The 22004-nt window shown below is 41.1% G+C and overlaps 1 protein-coding gene and 1 long non-coding RNA gene across 2 annotated transcripts in view; one reads left to right on the forward strand and one right to left on the reverse strand.

Annotated features, from left to right (window-relative positions):
* LOC118231218 overlaps positions 1-22004 on the reverse strand; it is a 46276-nt gene that overhangs the window by 13334 nt on the left and 10938 nt on the right. The window lies entirely within an intron of this gene.
* Positions 12526-16681, forward strand: LOC118231217 (arg8-vasotocin receptor-like). The gene is made up of 2 exons (XM_035424847.1): positions 12526-13574; positions 14377-16681. The coding sequence occupies exons 1-2, from the start codon at positions 12605-12607 to the stop codon at positions 14667-14669; spliced, it is 1263 nt and encodes a 420-aa protein (XP_035280738.1). The 5' UTR covers positions 12526-12604; the 3' UTR covers positions 14670-16681.

The raw sequence follows: 22004 nt of genomic DNA on the forward strand, positions 1-22004 counted from the left end.
CTCCAATGGGACGAGGTGGGGGCCACTGAGTTATAGCCAGTGATAAATGAGCCTTTTGCAGTAACTAATGTCATCCTTAAAGAATTTTAACGTCATGCTCTTTGTCAGGTCCGGGACTCACGGGCTTGTGCCCGGGAGTGTTTATGTCTGTAATCCGTCAGCGTGACAATCGGAGCGATAGCATACCGTCGCCTCCGTGCCGAGGCTGGTCTGCAGACACGAGTGGTTGCTAAGCACCTGTGACCCCCACGCTGACAGGGAGGACGTGTGGCTGTGAGAGCGCGACGTCATGTTCACGTTTCACGGCTGCATCACTCCGCGGCTGGCAGGCTGGCTGCTGTCTCACGGGTAATGAACCTCTCTCTCTCTTTTCCAGCAGGTTGGTCGCACGACTGCATGTAGCTGGCATTGAACTGGTGACCTGAATTGGGATGTAGGCTGAATCAGCACACAGGCAGAATCGGGGCACAGGCTGAATCGGGGCACAGGCTGAATTGGGGAACAGGCTGAATCAGGGCACAGGCTGAATTTAGGCGCAGGCTGAATCGGTGTGCAGGCTGTATTGGAGCATAGGCTGAATCAGGATGCAGACCAGATCACGGTGCGGGTTCAACCAGAGTTCTGGCTGAATCTAAATTTCTAGTAGCTCTTTCCTCATCTCTGAAATTGAAGCAACCTGCAGACTGTCCGGACTGGATTATTTATCTGTGCGATGTCAATGCCAACTGTCAGGCAAATTATACAATGCAACAATCACCAATTCGAGAAAGCATACTGTATATATCCATAACCCGTCTGAAAAAAATAGGATGAATGTCTCTAACCCCAATGACCAGAAAATAAATGTCATTTTTAAGAATAAGTGGAATAAAGAAAACGGAGAACGCAAACAGCTACTGAATAAAACAACTGAAATATTTGAATGGTTCACAATGGTCCTATCTATCATTTCTTATTGAAAGAAGCAAGAAGTAACTGGGGGACTGGAGACAGCAACACTTGTGTGTCCTCGATCTTTGTGAACATTAGCAGCCAAACATAATATTTGTCACAATGAGCCAAATCATTTCGGTTATTCTGTTGCAGTTCAGTTGTCAAGCGGAGGGCGACGGTGCAGAATGGAGTCTGTTTATGCGTAATTGCCCAGGAGATGCAGCAACGCACACAGACGAGCGAGGGAACCTGTTATCCTGTTTTAGCATGTGCCTGTGGGACCTTTAGCGTGGGGAGGGGGTCACAATAACACCATTCATCACCCGTACGCCGAGGTGCTGACTGTGAACACTGATCCCCGCCCCTCACACTGCTCTCTTATGAACAGATGGCCCAGTCTAAACAATGAACCCCAACAATCAGTCAAACAGGGCCCTCCTTCACAAAGCAGGATTACTGAGTTAGCTGGATAACGGCAATGAGTAAAACCTGGAACCCTCTCAAATCTTTAATATGGACTGGAGTAAAAAGAGCTGTTCCGGAATTCGGCCCAAGTGCACATTTCTTTCATACATGGGTGAAGCATTGCATTGTGGGTAGCTCTGCTTGCTTTTACGCACTTCAGAGAGAGGGATGGGAGGGAGTGCAGCTGACTTCGAGCAGCCCAGCGAGACGGGCGTGAGCATCGACAGGCGGCTCCGTGTCACAAAGCGATTTTAAAGTCAGAATGGAGCCCAGCATGAACTAGGAGTCTAGCATTCTAGCATACCAGGCAGTCAAGGGATCAGCCCCAGCATACCTCCACAAGATATTCAAACCCTACATGCCAGCCAGATCCCTCCGTTCTGCTACCTCAGGACGCCTAGCACCTCCCCCTCTTCGCACCTGCACTTCCAGAACACGTCTCCTCTCTGTTCTGGCCCCACGATGGTGGAATGACCTCCCTGTGGAGGTCAGAACAGCTGAGACTGTGACCCATTTCAAACGACGACTGAAGACCCACCTCTTCAGGCTGCACCTCTCCCCATCCCTTCCCCCCCTGTAAATGACTAAACTTAGGGTTGTAACTAGGCAGCTGTTTAATAGGTGACTTAGTTGATGCGCCAGTCTTAACGACTACTTGTATTTTTATTTACTTTTATTTTTCCATAGATTGCGTTGTTGCTGTTCTCGTTGTTAGTGTTAATCAGTTTAACCACCAGGGTCCAGGTTGAACTATGCGGTTGTTCCCTGTACTTGGACCGGTACTTCTCTCTAGGGGTTTCGTCATACTTGTTCCTGGTTATGGTTATACACTTTGTTGTACGTCGCTCTGGATAAGAGCGTCTGCCAAATGCCTGTAATGTAATGTAATGGAGTCAAAAGAATTTGTTTTTTTTATTTCATAGCAACCGTATTCTCAATATATGACCGCTCTACTGACTTAAAGCCAAGGTTAACCAAAGACCACAGATGTGCAATGACACACATCTTCGGGGTAACAACACTAGCAGAAACACACACTCTGGCAGGCAAATTAAACCTACGGTTCGCTGACTTGTTGTGCCGAATGTAGCAAAGGCATCTTCCATGGCGATATCATATTGTGGTCCATCAGGCTCCATGGGCTCATACACATACACAAATATTAACAGCACCGCTTTCCGCCATGACAGCTAGCGCCATTGACAGCAGATAATTGCGACATGCAACCTAGCAACCACAGCCATGCACGTTTGATTATGTGTGAGGTCTTCACCTCATTTGCATATCAATGGAAATCCCACACCATCCGGTGAACCAGGCTCGGATAAGAGACAGGCCTGTCAAAAATGTGGCAGTTTTTAAGGGTGATTGATTGTTTTTTTTTTTGCAGGTCAAGTGTGTCACACAGTTTATAGAACGTGCACCTCGAGTACAGCATAAAATTACAAGATTTAAGATCAGGTTTCCTTTATTTTTAATCATCTTCGCTTCAATGTTTAGTCCAGCTGTAGGATGAGAAAGTAATGAGAATTAGGCTTTAAAAAGCTAACGTTAACTGTTAAGCTGCTTTTCCAGCAGTCACTCATCCCTATCATCGGATAACGTCCTTGCTCAGGGGCGAATTTACTACCCAGGTAAGGAGCCATTATCTTCAAGCTTCCGTGTATCCATTACAAGCCCGAGGCGCATAATTGGGTGAGGCAGCGATAAGCCACGCCTCCAAAAGGAAGCTATTACACTTTTAACCCCCATCTCTGAAGAGTAAGGGGCTCCTGGTGCTCGGGGTCCTGTCCCATTCCTAATCCGAATTATGGGAGGAAAGCAACTTTAATATGACTGATAATTATATGATTCATGTCTCTGATCTTAGGCCAATCAGATCAAGCCCATCTCAACCAATCCCATCGCATGGTGACCTGGTGAGTTATAGCAGTCAGAGATGCAATATTTTAAACATGCGCCTGAATGTAACATGTATATGTGCATGTATGTTTTTCACATGCAGAATGGGCTGCCTCTATCTTTTTTTTGTGTGGTTCATTTCTCTGTACCCTTTGCAAAACAGGCTGCAGCCCATACATTTTTTGGGCTGCAGTGCCAATCTGTACATCTGGGAGGTATATTTCCCACATTTCCATGTGCTTTTGTCCATCCCTGGTAGCGTGGTCGGGTGCCATCGGTGTGATGCGGCCACAGCAGATGTTACCTGAGATACTGCAGCACACGATCCGTCCATTTTATCTACACAACAGGCGAGGCTTTGGATAAACACGCTAGCATTGGCTGCATGTGTTCGATCTTGCTAAAGCCCGTCAATGCAGTGAACCAGGAGGTACGGCTGAACTTCAGTACAGGTGGAGATGGAACCAGGAGGTACAGCTAAGCTTAAGTACAGGTGGAGAAAGAGGTGCTGGAACACATTTCTTTCTCAGAGCTGTCAACCAAAGCTTGCATCCTTGGCACACCTCACAGTCTAGGATAGGAATAGCAGCAGCATGGTATTAGCCAAGACGTTGCATATTTCAGCCTAAAAGGGTTTTCGCTCAACTTGGACAAAATGTGCCACATGTAAGACTTTGATTAATAACAAGTTATACACTGGATAAACAGGATCACAATCAAGTTGCTATCAAGTTACCACAAATGCAATCAATAATAAATACTAAAAATGAAATGAAATGAAATGCTGTTAAGCACCCCCATCCCCTGTGATAAAGTGCTGTATTCGAATGCTGGTTTCAAAATACACCAGGACGTGGAGAACAGTTCACAGGGGAGATCGGTAAACACGCTCATAAATTAGGGGTTGTGGCATAGTGAGAATACAACATCCAAAAATAAACGCGCATACACACACACACACAAAACCCGAGACCGTACAAGCCTGTTATTGTTTCGCATACCATCACTGCAGCATAAGGCAGTGTCATGCTTCATACAGCATCCATTAGAGAACGGGACAGGCAGCAGAACCTGAGCAGAATGGCCAGTGTTTTTGAGTAACTGCAGATGGAACGTCTGAGGATTCCGGAACACGCCGGGCGGAACTCCCGCGTTGACTCTGGCACGCGGATAATTCCACATGACCTTACCGCCTCCTGGTGATATTCCAAATTATGGGAATGAATACAAAACAGCGCCCCCCCCCCCCCACCTCTCAAAAAAAAAAATGCAATAAAACCTGTCAGTCACAAGCAAGCTGAGGAATGGGGCTAACAGGGAACCAATAGCACATTTGTATATATTTCGCCAATTGGACATTCCAACTGTGGGTGGGATTGGACATGCCAAATTAAAAACAAAAACAGCTTAATACTATGGCAGACGAATGTTCCATGCGGGAAGAATCGATTTGAAGCATTTCAAGTGGATGAAAGGGCATTTTGGAACGCAATCTTGGTGACTGACGGCTTGCTGTTTAACCACTTGTAAATAAAACAGCAAGCCCTCAGTCACCAACCTCAGTATGACCACAATTTGATCAGGGCATGACCATAATATGACCATGATATGACTAGGATATGACCATAACACGACTAAAATATGACCATGATATGACCCCAGTATGACTACGCTATCAGTACTTTTTAAATGTGTAAATTATAATTAATTTTAGTTCATCATTTAATACTGGCGAAAAGGAGAAAAGTTTCCTCCAAAGTGTGAGGGGGACAGTGGTGCAAAAAATTTAAAGGGGGTTGCTATGTCAGCAGTAATTATGGAGTATTTATGTTCCACTACGACTTCAGTTCCATTGGGGGGGGGGGGGGTACAGTAGGTGTATCTGTCCAGGTAAGCTCTAGCTATGAGTACTTTGTCAGGGAAGCAGTAGGTTGGTGGGAGAGAATGTAGACAAATACATTTTTTATTAGGGGATACTAAGTGCCAAAGCAGCATAAATCCTGCATTTAGCAGCTGAGTTCAGTGACTAGCAACCAGTGGTGGGAGGCTTGAGAGTTACGAGGCAGGCTTTGAACTGGCAACCCCAGGAGCAAACCCACACCAACATTTCTGCTTAAAATATGAGCCCCTCTGGACTCTCTTAAGTTAAGCATAAAGGGTGCACTGTTCTGATTGGTCAAGAGGGACTGTATGAGGTCAGAAGGGCGTGAGGGTTGTAAAGATGCTGAGAATTTTACTGAAAAAACACGAAAAGTAACAACTATGTTTATTTCAGTCAGCTATGGTGCCCTTTGCATGTCAACTCTGACACACAGACTACTGTTGAAAAGACCATAAAACAGGAATTTTAGAACGGCACTGCAAGTTGCTTTCAGAGCAGTATATTTTGTATATTTCTTTTTGTTTCTGATTGCTAATAGATATACACAACATTGCTATGACAATGATGCTGAAAGTAATTTTCTCACCATTTTGAATCCTAAAATTTCACCCTTCTGAAAGCAATTGGCTGGAATGGTTCAATAAATCCAAATAACTATTATTTTTACTTACACTTAATGTCCAAAATAGATTAACTATTGCCTTCTAAAATACTGTTAGCAGTTTAGTCATTTAGCAAAAAATTTCCCAAGAGAAGATTAAATGTATTTTTCTGTTTTCTGTTTTTCTACTTTTTAAAACAAAGGCAGGTCAAATGAAGTGCTAAAATTATTCATTTTGCTCCTCGTGCCAACAATACAAAAGCATACAAATCAGCTTGAAGGTTATACAGAATGTACAATATGAAGGCATAAATTCATAGGAAGTGCACAAGTGCTAAAAGTCATGGCTGTGAAATTATACTGCATATGATGATCCTAACGTAAGACTTCAGCCAAATGCTCTCTGGCACAGTTCAGCCGCCACTGAGGGGAATTTAGTTTGTGCATAAATTCTGAAATCAGAGAACCATCTCTTTAGAAACATATTCTTGATAAATCAAACCATAAGCCCAAATCCAGTGGGTACCATTCCATGATTGGAGAGAAAGGACTTAAAAAGCTTTCATCTGTCAGCTTGGTTATTATTATATTTGTGACAGATGTTCTGTACAAAATTTCAGGTGTACTGAAGTTTCCAGAGAAGTTCAATAAATTAGAATAAAGATCATTTTACAGTCTTGTGTAGACATAATTTGGTTTAAGTATTTCTTTTAACATAAGAAAAACAGGTCAAAAGCATTAGCATAGACAATCAATGTCAAAATTTCATATAAAACAACAGCAAGATCATTTTTAAAGACTCCCAAGTGTTATACACACTTACAGAATTATGATTTATGAAATCACCACATTAAGATAAAGTAACCAGGAAAATATGATGAACTATAAAAAATATATAAAATTTAGCATTCTTTTCTTTGATAGTCAGACAGACAGAACTAATATTTTTCCTGAGCAGTGGACTTAATTAGTGCGCCTAAGGTACACAAATGTTTACCATTCCAAATATTTTACTTATTGCTCACAAAGATGAGCAAACATCATTGACTAAGAAATATATAGTCCCCCTTATTACCCTGTCCGTTAAAGGTTACAATCACTGATGTGTGCTTTCATGCAACTTTGTGTCGATACGTCATTATTCAGAGATAGCTTTTAAAAAAATATTTGCATTGAGTACATTGGAAACTAGCTAAGTGTACATTAACAACAAACACGACCTTTGAAAATGTTCACCGTAAAAAATCAAGAGGATTAAAATACCATCTTTCCTATGCGTTAACAGGTCAATGGAATACACATTGCATAACTAGTAATGATGCAGAAATGTCTCTCGGAGTTCGAGAACCTTATGTTCTGTCTGTTTGCCTTTCCAGACAGCACCTGCGTGCAGACAGTGCACACGATGTTAAGGCATAAGAATTACATAACACACAATTCACGGGTTGCCGCTACAAGACCTGTGCTCGTCTATCCAATCCATAAAAGAGTCGATTAAATTTCCAGTACGGAGATGGACTGAGGAGGGATTTATGAGCTCTGAAGAGTTAATAAGCGTCATGAAAAAAGACAACCTCGTCAAGCGAAACTGCTATTGAGAGATAACGCTCTCCACGTGGTACCCCTTTAGTCTCCGTGTTGTCTCTTCCGTTAACGGAAGACGTCAGGGTGGATTTCGTCTTGAGATACAGACGCTAGAACCAAATCGGCAGTCGACGCAGCCTTTTAGCAAGTGCTTTTCTCCTTAAAACTGATGTCACCCTTACCCGCCGTCTTAACTTCTTCCTTGACTTTTTATCTACGTAAAGGAGCGTTACTCCCTCTCCCACAGAGCAGAACCACAGACAGTGGTTCATTTACCGCACAGTCTAAAGAGAACCGGATTATGGCGAATATGGACGGACTGCTGGCCCAGACACACCCCGAGCCTGCCCGCAACGCGTCCCTATCTTTCTGCAACAGCTTTAACACAGCCAGGTTTTAAAACTCATACAAGGGATTACGAGCTGGACTGCTGGAGATATTTCTGTAATTTCGACAGGAGGGACACGGGTCAAATTGAGATAAGGGTAAATTAAATAAATATATATATATATATATATATATAATTTTTTTTTTTAACACAAAGAGTTGTTAATCTGTGGAATGCCTTGCCAGGTCATGTAGAGGCCCTCCGGGTGATCTAGTCCAGTTTTGATGCACTGCTAGATACAACCTCATTTGTAGGTAAATGATGAGCCTGGACATTGATAGAATCCTGACCGGGATTATAGAGTGCTGACATCTAAACCAATCAGAAAAAGAAGCTGAACACACATTGCAAATCTCACTGCCCAACTCTTGACCCGACAGTTACTCTACTCGTGGCTATGTGAGATCAATCACTGGTTTTCCACTCCCACAAAAAACATATTTTCTTCTAGCCCTGAATTTGTTGTAGTGCCAATCACTCTCTGCATATAAATAACACATTAAACTGTCCAACATCTTCTGGGGAAAGCGTATTGTATGCATTTCCATATCTTCAGTACACTGGAAAATATTTCACAATGAATTGCTTTTAGATTATGTATAGAAAATGAAAGTGAGCAAGTTTTTTTAACAATGATCCAAGCAATGAAGAACTTTTTTTAATGAAAACGTAGAATTGTGACAAAGAGGCATGATTGGACCTATTCAGTTTGACAAGATTATCTTTTACAATTACGAAATTCATTGTTCCAAATTTAACCAAGTGTCACCTTTTAATTCTGTATAATTTATTTTTAAGAATATCAGTCAATGAACTTAGTTTCATGTGAAAAAAGTAAAAGGAGTGAAGTGAACCTGATTGGTCCATTTATTTCCTTAAAGATAATGAGAGGAGCATGCGTGACTGTAAATGCACCAATAGCATGTTCTAATGCTCCTTCTCTTCAATCATAGAGCAAGTGCTTTGAACAAAACAGTTTAAAAAAAGGCATGACTATCGCAGATTAATTTAAACTAATTTTAACTAATTTTATCTTATGTAAAACTGTGCACTGCAGGCAAAAATGTATTAAAACATCATTTTGTGCTTTCAACATTTAGTAACTTGGGGGCCTGTCTTGTAAAATACTTTTGCTTCCTCTCCAAACTTTCTAAAAAGGACAAGGTACAGAAAGAATGAGAACAACATGTCTCATTCAAATGAGAACAAGATGTCTGTCCAAAAACCTGGGGGGGGGGGGGGGGGGTTGTTGTAGGTTTTGGGGTGCAAAGCAGTGAAGCCCTGGTAAGAGAGGGGGGAGGAAGCAGGCCTTTACGTCCACCCCCCGTGTGAGTTTCCAATTTACTAATCCCTCTGGATAAGTGCCCGAAAATTTAAAAGTTTCTTAGTAATTGTATGTGACATCACCAGGACCATTACGTCAAAAATCTTAAATATCGGCTAGAAAAATGCCAAAGGAAAAAAGGAAACCTCTCCTCCATCGCTAAATAACATCCAAAAATAAAAATAATACAAAAGCCGTTGTGTTCTACAACGATTGCATTAAATGTGAGAAGATTCTGCCAAAATTGGTCATGACCAGCTGCCCCAGATTTGAACAAAATGAACGATATGAGAGACTAAATGCCCCTAAAAGAGGATTTCCAAATAAAGATGCAAGCACAAAATTCACCATTTCAGACATCTTAGTGCCACACTGACCTTAACGTGGTTAGAATGATGGCTAAGGTTTGGGTCTTTATTTATCATCCCCCACAGAACAGAAATAACAGTGTTATTGTAGGGCCCATCGGCACCGTGCGGTGAAATGTTTATATTGGCTCTAAAAAGAGAGAAAAAAAGTTTAACTTTATTTCACAGCAAAACTGTGCTTTGTTGTACGGTTCATATTGCTTCTGCAATGTGAGACTTTGTGCTTCTTCTGATAACGGTGTTACCACCAGTAAGTCTGCTACAGGTGTGGAAAAAAAATTGGTGAAATATCTAGATTTTAACACGTGTACCATGTGGTGGGTATCTTAACTGAACTGTTATCAAGGCCCACATTTAAGAAAGCCTCTGAGAGTAAGAGTACTGATCTAGGATCAGGATGCCCCTGGCCATATCTTCACCTTATCCATACTGAGCTAAAACTCAAAACTGACCCTAGATCAGTACTCCTACTCCGAGACACTGGGGGCCACGTGTTCAAACTAATTCAAAACCATCAGTTCCCAGGAATTCTTTCCCAGGAAACCGATCATTACTGAAAAACCGAGGGACTCCTTTGATTTCATGGATGTGCAAGATAGCCAGGTCTATATTAGCCACCAACTACAAATGCTACAAGTTGCTACATGTTTGCCTTGCTCCAATGCACCAAGCTGAGCTGTAATGCACTAAAGTAGCAATTGTCTTTTTGGACAAATATAATTTTGTTGAGGGATTATATAAGCATTGCTAATTAGCAGTAACATATAAAAGTAGGAGAGCTAGGGGGCTATGCAAATGGTGTGAATTGGGGGTGCAAATTCACTGGGAAAGGCACTTCCACCAAACCCATCGAGTGTCGTCCCCCCGCCATTGCCCCTGCCCCTACCCCATTCCCTGCTAATGCTATCAGAAGAAGGAAGACAACAGGTTGTTTGGTTTAATGCTCTGTCTTTATTTTCTTTATTTGTTTAACCTTACCTGCCCTGGTTTAGAGAGCGACCCCAAGAGAGTCCAACGTGCAGTAGAAAGGCTCAATTTTGAGCCAAGTCTTTTGTTTATTTTTCTTTGTACTGGTCGGTGGGAGCTGTATTTCAAAATAAAAGTCTTGGCATTCCCTGCCAGAACCACACCTGTTGTGGAATTGTGTGGATGTATTCCACCTCTCACACTTTCTCGGGTGGCTGACATAGAGTTGGGTCACAATATATATATATGGAGGAGAGAGAGAGAGAAAGAGAGGCACATCTACAGAATATAGTTCTGCCCTTGTCACTGTACTTTACTGTCACTGCTTTTAAAAAAATGTTACAATAAAAGCATAAAATGTCATAGAATCAGAGAAAGGTCAGAATTCTTCCGTTCAAGTGAAGAGATATGAGGGAAATTGGCATTCCTCTGATCCGTGTGTGCGTGTGTATGTGATCAATTGCTATAAATAATTGAAATCAGAATGTTTTAATGACCGAAACTCTGAAATAATGCCTTTTTAAAATATAGTTTTGATCACATGGGATGGACTTCCTCGGGTAAAATGTGGTTAACTTTTGTGTCACAAAAAAATTACTCCGGCTTATGAAACAGCTGAGGTAAATCGTTCATTTTGGCATAACCAGCAAGATAAGTTTTAAAAAAGTTGATTTCCACCCTTCATCCTCAAAAGCTGAAGGAAAAGCTCGGAACTGTACCGATGCATGACGACTTGAGGTTTCTTGAGCATTCTGAGAAAATCTTCCCAAAGAAAAAGGTTTGCCCATCTGTTTTCGTTCACTGCTCTTTAGCAAGACACGTGGGACACGAAGAATTTGTATGATAACTCAGCGCGATCAAGCAAGATAGGTCCATTAAAACAATCATATATATGTGTTTTAAAAATCACACACCTGAGAATTTAATAAATAAAATGTAAACGAAAAGGGTGTTAATCAGTTTGCAAGCACATGACAGGCGAACAGAGGTGAACGGTCCATTTTAACGAAAAAATACATTAAAAAAATAAATTATATATTACGCGCGCACAAACATCGTTAATGCAGTGGTTATCGCAGCTGCCTCTTCCCTTGGAGACCCGAGTTCCAGCCTCTTCACATCCTTTCCGTTACCATTTTTTACGAGCTACTGTAGAAATGGCTGCAACAGCATACGTTTCACACCACGTTTTTGCTTTTAAAAGGTGGTTCATAATTACATTGTGAAATTCCAGCACACTGTAATGCATGCATGTAATATGCATACCATACATGTGTATGTAAAAGATTCATATGGCCCGACATAAATAATTCATAAAATTAGAAGTCTAATTTACAGGAGAAAAACACATTTTTGTGTATATAAACGCCTCAATGTACGCCCCCCACACCATCATGTATTAAACTCCGAAAACTTTAACCCCAAATTACTTCATTTTATTGCCGAGACATTTCTTCCCTAAAATACTGACTTTACAGCTTTGAAATCGTGTTACATATACCTTAAAATTTAACAAATGTAACTGATAATTTGAGATGGTTCTGATTAATTAAAGTTATTACAATGAAAAAGAAAATTGAGTACATATCACTGAAATCATGAGTAGATACTATAGAAAACTGCCATCCAAATCAGAATACAGTTTTCTTATAAATGAGCCCAATGCATGGCAATATGTCTTCAAAGTCTGTATGCTTCTGATACCGCTGGAGCAGTTCGACGAACTACACCACTCTTTCCTAAGGTAGTACGCATTCAAAAAACATGCAATCGTTTAGCAGCAAGAGAGGTGTTTTTATTAAGCACCAAAGCAACGGGATCCCACAAAGGGCAAACTCTCACGTTGTGTGAATTCACCCGTATTTTAATAACTATCTACACTGAAGCCACTAAGCACACTTTGAAGGTAGGTATACAAATCAAATAGGCTACAGCTGAGAAGTTTGATGGAAGAGGGAGGGAGTGTTTGTGTGTTCAGTTATGCGATATACGACTGGTTTCTGGCATGGACAAAGTGGGCGTGGCTGGTGGCAAGCCGTACGCGGTCATTGAAATCTGAGCCGTGTATAAAACCCCGCGGGTTCTCAGCGCAACCAGCGGTCAGAAGTTGTGGCGAGGCACGCAGGAGTCGCGTGGAGAAACAGTAGCGCGTTGGAGAGGAACCGCACGCGCTCTGCAGCGGAGCTGTGCCATGCACTTTCCTGTCAGCGTACTCCTCTACTCCGGAACCGTAGGGAATTTCGCCGATGATAACCAGTCCCTGAGACTTGGCCCCATGGAAGACCCGGTCATGAGAAACGTTGATAATGGCAGCGCCGCGAGAAACGACAGCGACCCATTCGGAAGGAATGAAGAAGTTGCGAAGATAGAGATCGCAGTTCTGAGCATCACCTTGGTCGTGGCCGTTATCGGCAACCTGTGCGTTTTGTTAGCCATGTACAACACAAAGAAAAAAATGTCTCGGATGCACCTGTTCATCAAACATCTGAGCCTGGCCGATTTGGTGGTCGCTTTCTTCCAGGTCTTGCCTCAGCTTTGTTGGGAAATCACCTTTCGCTTTTACGGACCCGACTTTCTGTGCAGAATAGTCAAACACCTGCAGGTGCTGGGCATGTTTGCCTCAACCTACATGATGGTCATGATGACTCTGGACCGATACATCGCCATTTGCCACCCTCTGAAAACACTTCAACAGCCCACCCGAAGATCATATGTCATGATTGTGAGTACGTGGGTGTGCAGTCTGGTGCTAAGCTCTCCGCAGTACTTCATATTTTCACTGAGCGAAATCAAGAACGGGTCCGACGTGTACGACTGCTGGGGGCACTTCATCGAACCGTGGGGCGTTAGGGCTTACATTACCTGGATAACAATTAGTATTTTTGTCATCCCGGTCGCCATTCTGGTGATCTGTTATGGTTTCATTTGCCACAGCATCTGGAAGAACATCAAGTACAAAACCAAAAAGAGCGCACCGGGACCCAAGTCTAAAAACGATCTGATTGGCAAGTCCGCCGTAAGCAGTGTCACCACGATATCCAGAGCGAAGCTGAGAACAGTCAAAATGACTTTTGTGATAGTCCTGGCGTACGTCGTGTGCTGGGCTCCTTTTTTCCTCGTGCAGATGTGGTCGGTTTGGGACGAGAACTTTTTATGGGACGGTATGTATATGACTTGTTAAATCCAAGTACGTTCTCCGAAAGTGCAGTTTCGATTGTTTGAAAATATAGAAACAAAGGAAATTTCAACATGAACATATCTTGTATTATGTGTGTGTGTGTGTGTGTGTGTGTGTGAGAGAGAGAGAGAGAGAAAGAGATCGGGAGAGAAAGAGAGAGAGATAAAATAAATCTGAAACATTAATGCCACACAAAGTAAAACAAGGCTCTCCAAATTTTCAGTGACTTTACGCGGCTATTGTGCACTTGTTTTCAGGTAGTATACAGAAAAGGGATAGCCTACTTGTTAAAGGATTACGACGTTGTTCAAGTGTGGACGCTTATCATTCACAATTATTGCATTCAAAATAATCGAAAACTAGCACATCCGCTGCCAGCTAAATTGCAGTGCACCAAATGACTTTACGCAGCATTCCAAAAGGCCTACTGCATGTGTATGTGATTTAAACAGAGATGCTAACGACATTTTATTTTAAATAACCAACGTAGCATTCATATGATTTATCACCGAATCTATTTCATTTCATAGGCATGTTAGGTTTTTCATGTTAAAAATGCTAATTTAGTTGCATGTCATTATACATGGAATGCTATGATACACCATTGAGCCGTTGGACCCGAAACGCCTATTTCATTCTAAGTGACAGTAGTCAACACCGACTCGGCCACTCCATCCACCAAGCGGACTACAACTAAAAGCCAGACGTTATGGCTGACTGCCACTTAAGCGGCGCAGTTAACGTGATACTGTGTTTCCCTCGCTCCGCATTTTTCCTCCTTTCAGAGTCGGAGAGCACCGCAGTCACGCTGTCGGCGCTGCTCGCCAGCCTGAACAGCTGCTGCAACCCCTGGATCTACATGATCTTTAGCGGCCACCTCCTCCAAGACTTCGCCCAATGTTTCCCCTGCTGTCAGAAAATAAAACACAGTTTCAAAAAGGAGGATTCGGACAGCAGCACCCGGAGAACCACGCTCCTCACCAAAATTACAACCAGGAGTCCCACCTGCAGTTCCGGTATCTGGAAAGATTTCGACAACTCCCCCAAATTAGCCACATTAATACCGACAGAGTCCTGAATAATTATCCACATCCCCGGCTGTTGAGAGTATTTATATTTATGGACGATTGACAAATCATGTTCAGCAGGCAGTGAATCCTGAAATTACAGCCAAACGAAACTGTTCTGTAAATACTCCTCTCTTCTGTAAAATTTGTAATTTCACAGCTTGGCATTTTTTCGTGTTTTGTACCAATGCATTGCATTCTGAGCTTAATACGATATAATTTACCTGAATGTTACAAACAGTAGTCCAAATATGGACATATCTTAAATACAGTTAAATAACATTTTGGAACGATATGGTAGCTGAAAAGAGAAATACGTTCATCTTCGTGGTGTACAGCATTGAGACAACATTGCAGTTCATCAGTTCTTTTAATTATGCGTTTAAATTGGGTGAGGGGATTTTTTAAAACAATTCAATAACACATTATAATAAGCGGTTAGTAGCCGATTCATAACATTATAATTTGTTATTCAGTGTAAAACTGCGGTAATGCACACATAGCCATGACACTGTCAATTACACGTACCATACAACACAAAGCCAACAAGCCTTTAATGAAGATTTGCTACGTTTTCTTTACTGGACTGAACGTGTAGAACCACGTGCTGTATATAACTAAATAAACTTATAAAACTAAAGTGATGAGATGTAAATACTTGAGCGGCTATTTTTGATACAATGTACAATTACAACTACATTTTTACATATATACAACAGTCTTTGCTATGCGGAGTAAGATTAAAAGCAACCAATATTGGCTTCGAATAGACGATAGACTGCCTGGATTTGTAATGCAACTGAATTAATATGTAGAATTCTTAAGGTTTTACAGAATGTGAATGTGCACTTTTATGAGCGCGCGGCTGTTTTTTTCCAGTTGAGATTCATACTTTTATTGCATGATTGTGTCATGATTGTTTACAAAAACAAAATTCGGCAGTTTACATTACCGTTTATGACATTTGGGAAGTAAACTATTTCTCACACTCACTGGGAAGTCAGAAAATTTGATATGAGAGGACAAGTTTTATTTCCTTTGCTTTTAAAAAAATAACAAACCGAATGTGTAAAAACGACTATAATGGACCCCAATATGCTGCAAACACATGTATATTCACATATCATAGTGTAAAGAGTTTCAAAGTTTAGTGTTGCATGTAGAAACACATTGTGATAATTACTCCTGTCTCGGTGAAAAAGTTAAAATGTTAGTTATTTCCATAAGACAGTTACATAGATGGCTGTTGATGTGTCTTTCTATGGAGCTCTGTCCATTCTGAATATCATTGTTAATATCCCCATACAGTAATATATGTGAGTATTTGTGCATTCAATTTTCTATGTCCTACCAGTTAAAAAGGTATGTTTATATAAATGTATATACTTTTTTAGATAATCAAATTTTTTGACATTTGTAATACTTGTAGTCAGCACAAGCGCACAAGCCGCAGCCTTACCTGTGAGACACAGGTGAAGGGAAAGAGGAATAGGCCTGTCAGGTAAGTATGCGCCTACTTCATAGCCGGTATTCATGACGCATCTCAGAGGAGGAGTGCTGATCCAGGATCAGTTTCACCTTTCGGTTCATAACCGACAAGGTTAGGATATGAACAGGCTAAACTGATCATAGTTTGGCTCTCTTGACCCTGAGATGCATTATGAATACTGGACCAGAACATGAGCGTCTGTTCTGGACAAAAACTAAACCTCATTCCCACAAATGCTGTTAAAACCCACTCATAAACTGTGTGTGCGTGTGTGTCTGTCTGTCTGTCTGTATGAGCGTGTCTGTATGTAGTCTTACTGTGTATTATTATTCCAGAACGAACTGTTGTAGAGAGTTTATTGTGTGTTATTGCCTTCACACGTTTTCTATTTTTTTGGCACTCTTTCATCATGCTGGGTCTTTAAAACATGGCATGGAAATGAAAGCTTGGATGAGTCATAAATGTAAATTCATTTGTAAATAATATGAATGTAATTATACCATTTTAAATCTTAATAAATTATGAAGTTATTAAGAATGTGTATCCTGTTTTGCTTGGACACATTGTAGATGAACATTAAATGATGAGAGAAAATGTTTTTAAACTGCTATTGGTACGATACTCTCATTCAAAAATGACCTCTGAGGACACTTTAAAGGCTACTTAAAAGCAACAGTACATCATATAGCAGTGTCCACATGACCAGCGCTTCTTCTGATCTGAGATGCTTTCTGAACCCAGGCCTGGGACTGATCTACCACAGAGATGTCCTGCGTCAGGTTCTCAGGTAGCCTGTGCGTCCTGCATTAAAAGCCCGCAGTCCTGCACTCCAGGAAACCGTGTAAAAGCACCAGGAAATGGTTCCCTAACACATCGCACATCTGTTTCACTGAGATCTTGTGAAACATCAACTGGCTGGGGCAGTTCGCTTTAATGGAAATCTGAAAGATTATATCACATACCGCCCCCCCCAACCCCTCCTCCTACCACATATACTCTGAAAGTACTGCAATACATACCCCCCTAAAAAAAATCTCCCAAATATGTTCCTGAAATGCACTGTAAAAGTGTTCTCTCTCAGAAATCAATCACACCAGGTAGGGATGCCTGAGTTTTGCTCCTATGAAGTGCTGCTTGATGTGAGATTGAGCCATTTGGAGAAACTCAAGATGATGTTCACGCTGTGTGTCCACATGTGCTATTGAACAGCATTAAGCCACGAAGGACAGCATGATGGTACTTTACTGTAAGCTTATTAGAAATCTGGGAGTGCTGGAAATTCTGGCAAACAGCCCTGTGTTTAACCCAAACCAGATAAAGCTTTACAGCACCCATATGTGCGACAAAATTCCTTGTGGGCAAAAATCTCCCACAGGTCTTTGCAAACAGATGCACAATTACAAAAGTAATGGAGCAGGAAAATATATATATATACTTCCTATACCTACTGGGATCTAGACATGCCTGCCATATATTCAAATATTTAATGTATCAGAAGTCTTTAGAAAACTGCCCATTGCACTCCAGTGCGATGCTGTCCTTCCAGTGCAGGGACCCAGCTAATAAGAAACACCGCAAGAATATCAAAGAACGTCGCCTGGAATCCCATTTGGTTACGAAGTAAAGTTACGGCAGGAATGTTCCCAGAATAGTGATTATTGTTAGAAGAATGAATTATATTATGGCAACACAAGAGCATTCCTTTCATGTTGCATGCGCATTTACCAGCTGAAACGACCTCACGGTGGTTTAGTAGTGAAAGAAACACCATGAAGAACTTCCAGAATGAATTTTTCCCAAAAACAATCAATACATGTGACATGTGCATCTGAGGACACACTGAAACAATTACTGTGCTTTTCACAGCAAATTAGACAAGTGAATTCAGAGATTACATATTGAGTTGAACCCAGAGGGCCAAACTCCTGGGTGCTGATGGCGTGTGAGGTTTCTGGCAGCTGCATCAATAATAGGAAACTCAGGACTGCATCTGGAATTGCTATCAATGGACTACGCAATTCAGAGAGTGACTAAAGTGAAATGTACCAGAACACTGCACTTTAAGGATAAAAATAAGTATCCTGTGTGTGCGCGCTCATGTGTTTGCATGTATGCCTTTGTTTGTGCGTGTGTGCATGTGCATGAGCATGTGTGTGTGTATGTACATGCTGTATTCTTGGGAGGGATCTCATATTTTTTCTATACCTTTTACTGACCACCGGCAAACCACGATGTTAGACTCAGCTGGACATTGGTTGGTGGAGGAGGGTTCCCATGGGCAAAATGTTTATCTCTAGAGGCTTTTGTGAAAAGGACACAAAGCTGAACCTACAATGAGAACAAATGACCAGGTGAAAGGGGGGACTTACTGTGGCACAGTCAAATAGTTTTTAAAAATTAATGTCCTGCAGAACAATAATTTAATTATCATTATTATTATTGAGGGGGGCAATTTGGCCTGCTTCTAAGACCAGGGGACATGCACACCTTGTGCTCTCTACCTATGCCCGTAATGACATACGCTGCAATAAACTATCCTCTTCCACCACCCTGCTAGTGTATGCCTACATTTCCCTCCACTGCTTCAATTGTGCAGTCTGTGCTTCTAAACAGCACCGGCTCAATTACAGCAATAATGGAGTTAATTGTCAGGTGATGATAATCGATCTTGCCTTGCAATTGCCCCCCTGGCTACATCTGCAAATGCATATGCCAATTCCTTGAAACAAAATGGGGAACTGCTATAGAGGGCTAGTATCAATTTTGTGCAAAGACTTCCCGATGTCACAGCATTTATCTGACAAAACTCTGGGAGCAGCAGCAACATCCAAGACCGGTCAATTTAAACACAAATGGTATCGACAAAAAACAATACTTTTCAAAGAACGGAGCAGTTTTAAGTACAAAGATAAATAGATAAACTCAACCCTACAATCATGCCTGTCTGACAGTTTAACCAAGTATAATCAAACCACAGGAACACTTATTTAAAAGTACAGTGCTGATGAATAATGACTGCAAAGAAGTTTTTGAATCTGAGAGAACATTTTTTAAATTGACATTGTCCATAAAGCAGGGGGGGAAAAAATCACATTTAAAGAAATGTCCTTTGCTGACTTTGCCCAGGAATCAAGTGGCTTTCCTTGGATATTTCCTAAGAAACAATCTTTTCAATTGATATATTAATCCTCAATTAATATATCTACAGCATCCATTAGCTGATTAAGTTCACTGCTCCCTCCACTGCCACCTGAACTCAAATAAACAAGTTTCTCTTCGTTAAAACATCATCTTTGTTCAACTTATCTTCACACAAAACTCAAGCGAGTCCAAGATGGTTGCAACCTACTTATCACTACCTTGAATCTTTTTTTTTTCCTTCTTTCAAAACATATTTTGTTCCTAAGTGCAGTGTTTTCTGTACTGCCGTGCTCGACAGTAAAGGGCCTAGCTTTAACCGACGAGCCGGTTAAGTGCCCATTCACCAAACAAATTCTCAAAAACAAGAGGCCCCATTTCCTGCCAACGGGGATAGATGTGACCCTACCGGGCGTGAGGGGGCGGCAGGGGCATCTCTCAAAATTAGGAGATGAAAGGGGTCCCATCAGGACCCTGACCTTAAACAGCTCATTTCCACTGTTCTGTGCTGAAAGCACTTGTTTTTTCCAGCAGTTTGTAGGACAACATCTCAGCTGTATTATGATAGCATGCTAGGGCATCTGCTCCGGGCATCTAAATTTAAATCAAAGCAGTGCCAGTTGCTTTTAACCCTTCAGTAGGGATCCTAAAGCCAAGGAGCTCATCAGCAAATATCAAACTCTGTGACGCAGAGAATTTGGGCTTTCAGACAACAACTCTGTTACCTCAAACTGCTGTGCTAAAGTGGTTTCGTGGGTTTCTCTACAGGTAATAAAAATGAGGGGTCCAGGATCCCATCAATATTTCAGGCACCCACAGGCTTGCTTGGGTGTTTGTGTGCATATGCATGTGTGTATTTGTGTATGCATGTGTGTGTGTGCGCGCGTGAGTTGGTGCATGCATGTGTGTTTGTGCGTGTGTGTGTGTGGATTTGGTCCAATGGGACTCAGCAGGAAATAAAAAACTTGGCAGGAAATAAAAGGCATCTTGTAACAGGCTCTCAAACGTATACGTGTCATCAGTCATGTTATGCCATCTGCCACACGGCCATTAAATCAGAGTTGGGTTTTAGCGTGTACGCGCTGTTCAGAAAGCAATAGCAAAAGACCTCTATTGCCTATGGTCCGGGATAAACTATGACCAAATGGCCCAGAGATACAAATGAAAAGAAGAGAGTGAAACAACTTTGCACAAAAAAACGGCAGTTGAAATTGAACTGTGTTGAAATCATGGCTCAGAGCAAGCAGATGTACATGACATGAGGATGAGAAAAAATGTTTTGTAATTTAACCCTATATTCTCCAAACACGCACATTCTGTGCAAAACCGGGGAATCTAATTGATTTGTTGCATAATTAATATGCCTTTCTGAGTTGTAGGATCAAAAAGGAAGGTCAAAACATTCAGCAAAATCAATTCAGGGAAAATTGCCAGAGCGAGTAAAGGGTGAGCATGGCATAAGATGAAAAACCTTCCTCTTCATTTTTTTTTTGAAGGGTGCCGATCTTTCTTGGACCAAGGATGCCCACCTCAAAGGCTCATTCAGAAATTTCCAAAGAAAAAAAAACAAAAAAAAAACAAAAGCACAGAAACCTAACAAGACATTGTTTCAGCAATAATCTAAGTCATTTCTTTTAACATAAAACCTCTCAGCTAAGAACAATCTACATATTTCAAATTCAATTTAAGCGTAAACATTTTTGTAAGTTCATGTTGACTTGACATATTTAGAGAAATACTCAAGTATGAACTGAACTCGATTTATGAGTTGTTCTACTGCCCAACCTACCTCTCCACTCTTGAAATAATGAACCAATTAAAGCAGAGAAACAGTTTTATTTTGCCCTCCTGCAGCCTGTAATGATTCTCTGAATTAAAGAGGACTGAATCAGAGAAGCAGGAATCCAACTTTTTAAAAACAGACATTGCAAGAGTCACTAACAAGACTTGTTGAATTTGAATTATTGATTTAACAATGTTTCGTATAAAGGGGACCAACTTTAATACACATACTTTAATAAGAGGCAATAAAACCTCAGGTATTATAAATATTTATATGAGGTCAGTAGAGGTGTGTACTCAACAAAACATGAACTTTCGTGCAGTTATCCAACCTATCAAGCACACAAATAAATTCCATCAACTCCCACAGTAAACGCTCCCACAACACATTGGGAACTTATACATACACACAGCCCTCCGGGACTGGAGTTGACCACACAAACACTACAAGACAATATATAGAATTTAAAAAATGAAGATATCCTGAATGTCAGCATAGTAGCTGTTCATACTCATCGTTTTGTAGACAAGAAGTGCTAAAGTGAGTTCTCATGCTTTTTTCAAAACTACACAACTGCACATCCTACGTACTGTACATTCTGCATTCAGTGTATATCCTATTTAATGGGCTACATTTAAACAACAGGGTCCTATAGCTTTTAAACAGGCATGAGGGAACGGTCATCATAAAAGGAACAGACATGGCTAATACGCAGTTAGCGCATGAGTGATTTGTTCTCTGCCGGTTCATTGAGGCATGAACATCATTAGCAATGATTAATAATGAATGACAAACAAATGTATTTGATGCACGGGGTAATGCACTTCTGAAATAATGAGGTATTCATTAACATTACTGAAATTGTTATTATTTATCCATGTTAATTAAATAATTGACGCTTTTTATGTAATTACAACAGTGGCCTGCTTAGGAATA

Source organism: Anguilla anguilla, chromosome 7 (assembly GCF_013347855.1).
Source record: "Anguilla anguilla isolate fAngAng1 chromosome 7, fAngAng1.pri, whole genome shotgun sequence".
Lineage (NCBI taxonomy): Eukaryota > Metazoa > Chordata > Actinopteri > Anguilliformes > Anguillidae > Anguilla > Anguilla anguilla.

What these genes read in the sequence shown, in the direction of transcription:
- LOC118231217 (XM_035424847.1), top strand. Translation starts at nt 12,605, where the DNA reads ATGCACTTTCCTGTCAGCGTACTCCTCTACTCCGGAACCGTAGGGAAT. An exon ending in CGAGAACTTTTTATGGGACG is followed by an intron (nt 13,575 to 14,376) that starts GTATGTATATGA and finishes TCCTCCTTTCAG; the next exon opens with AGTCGGAGAGCACCGCAGTC.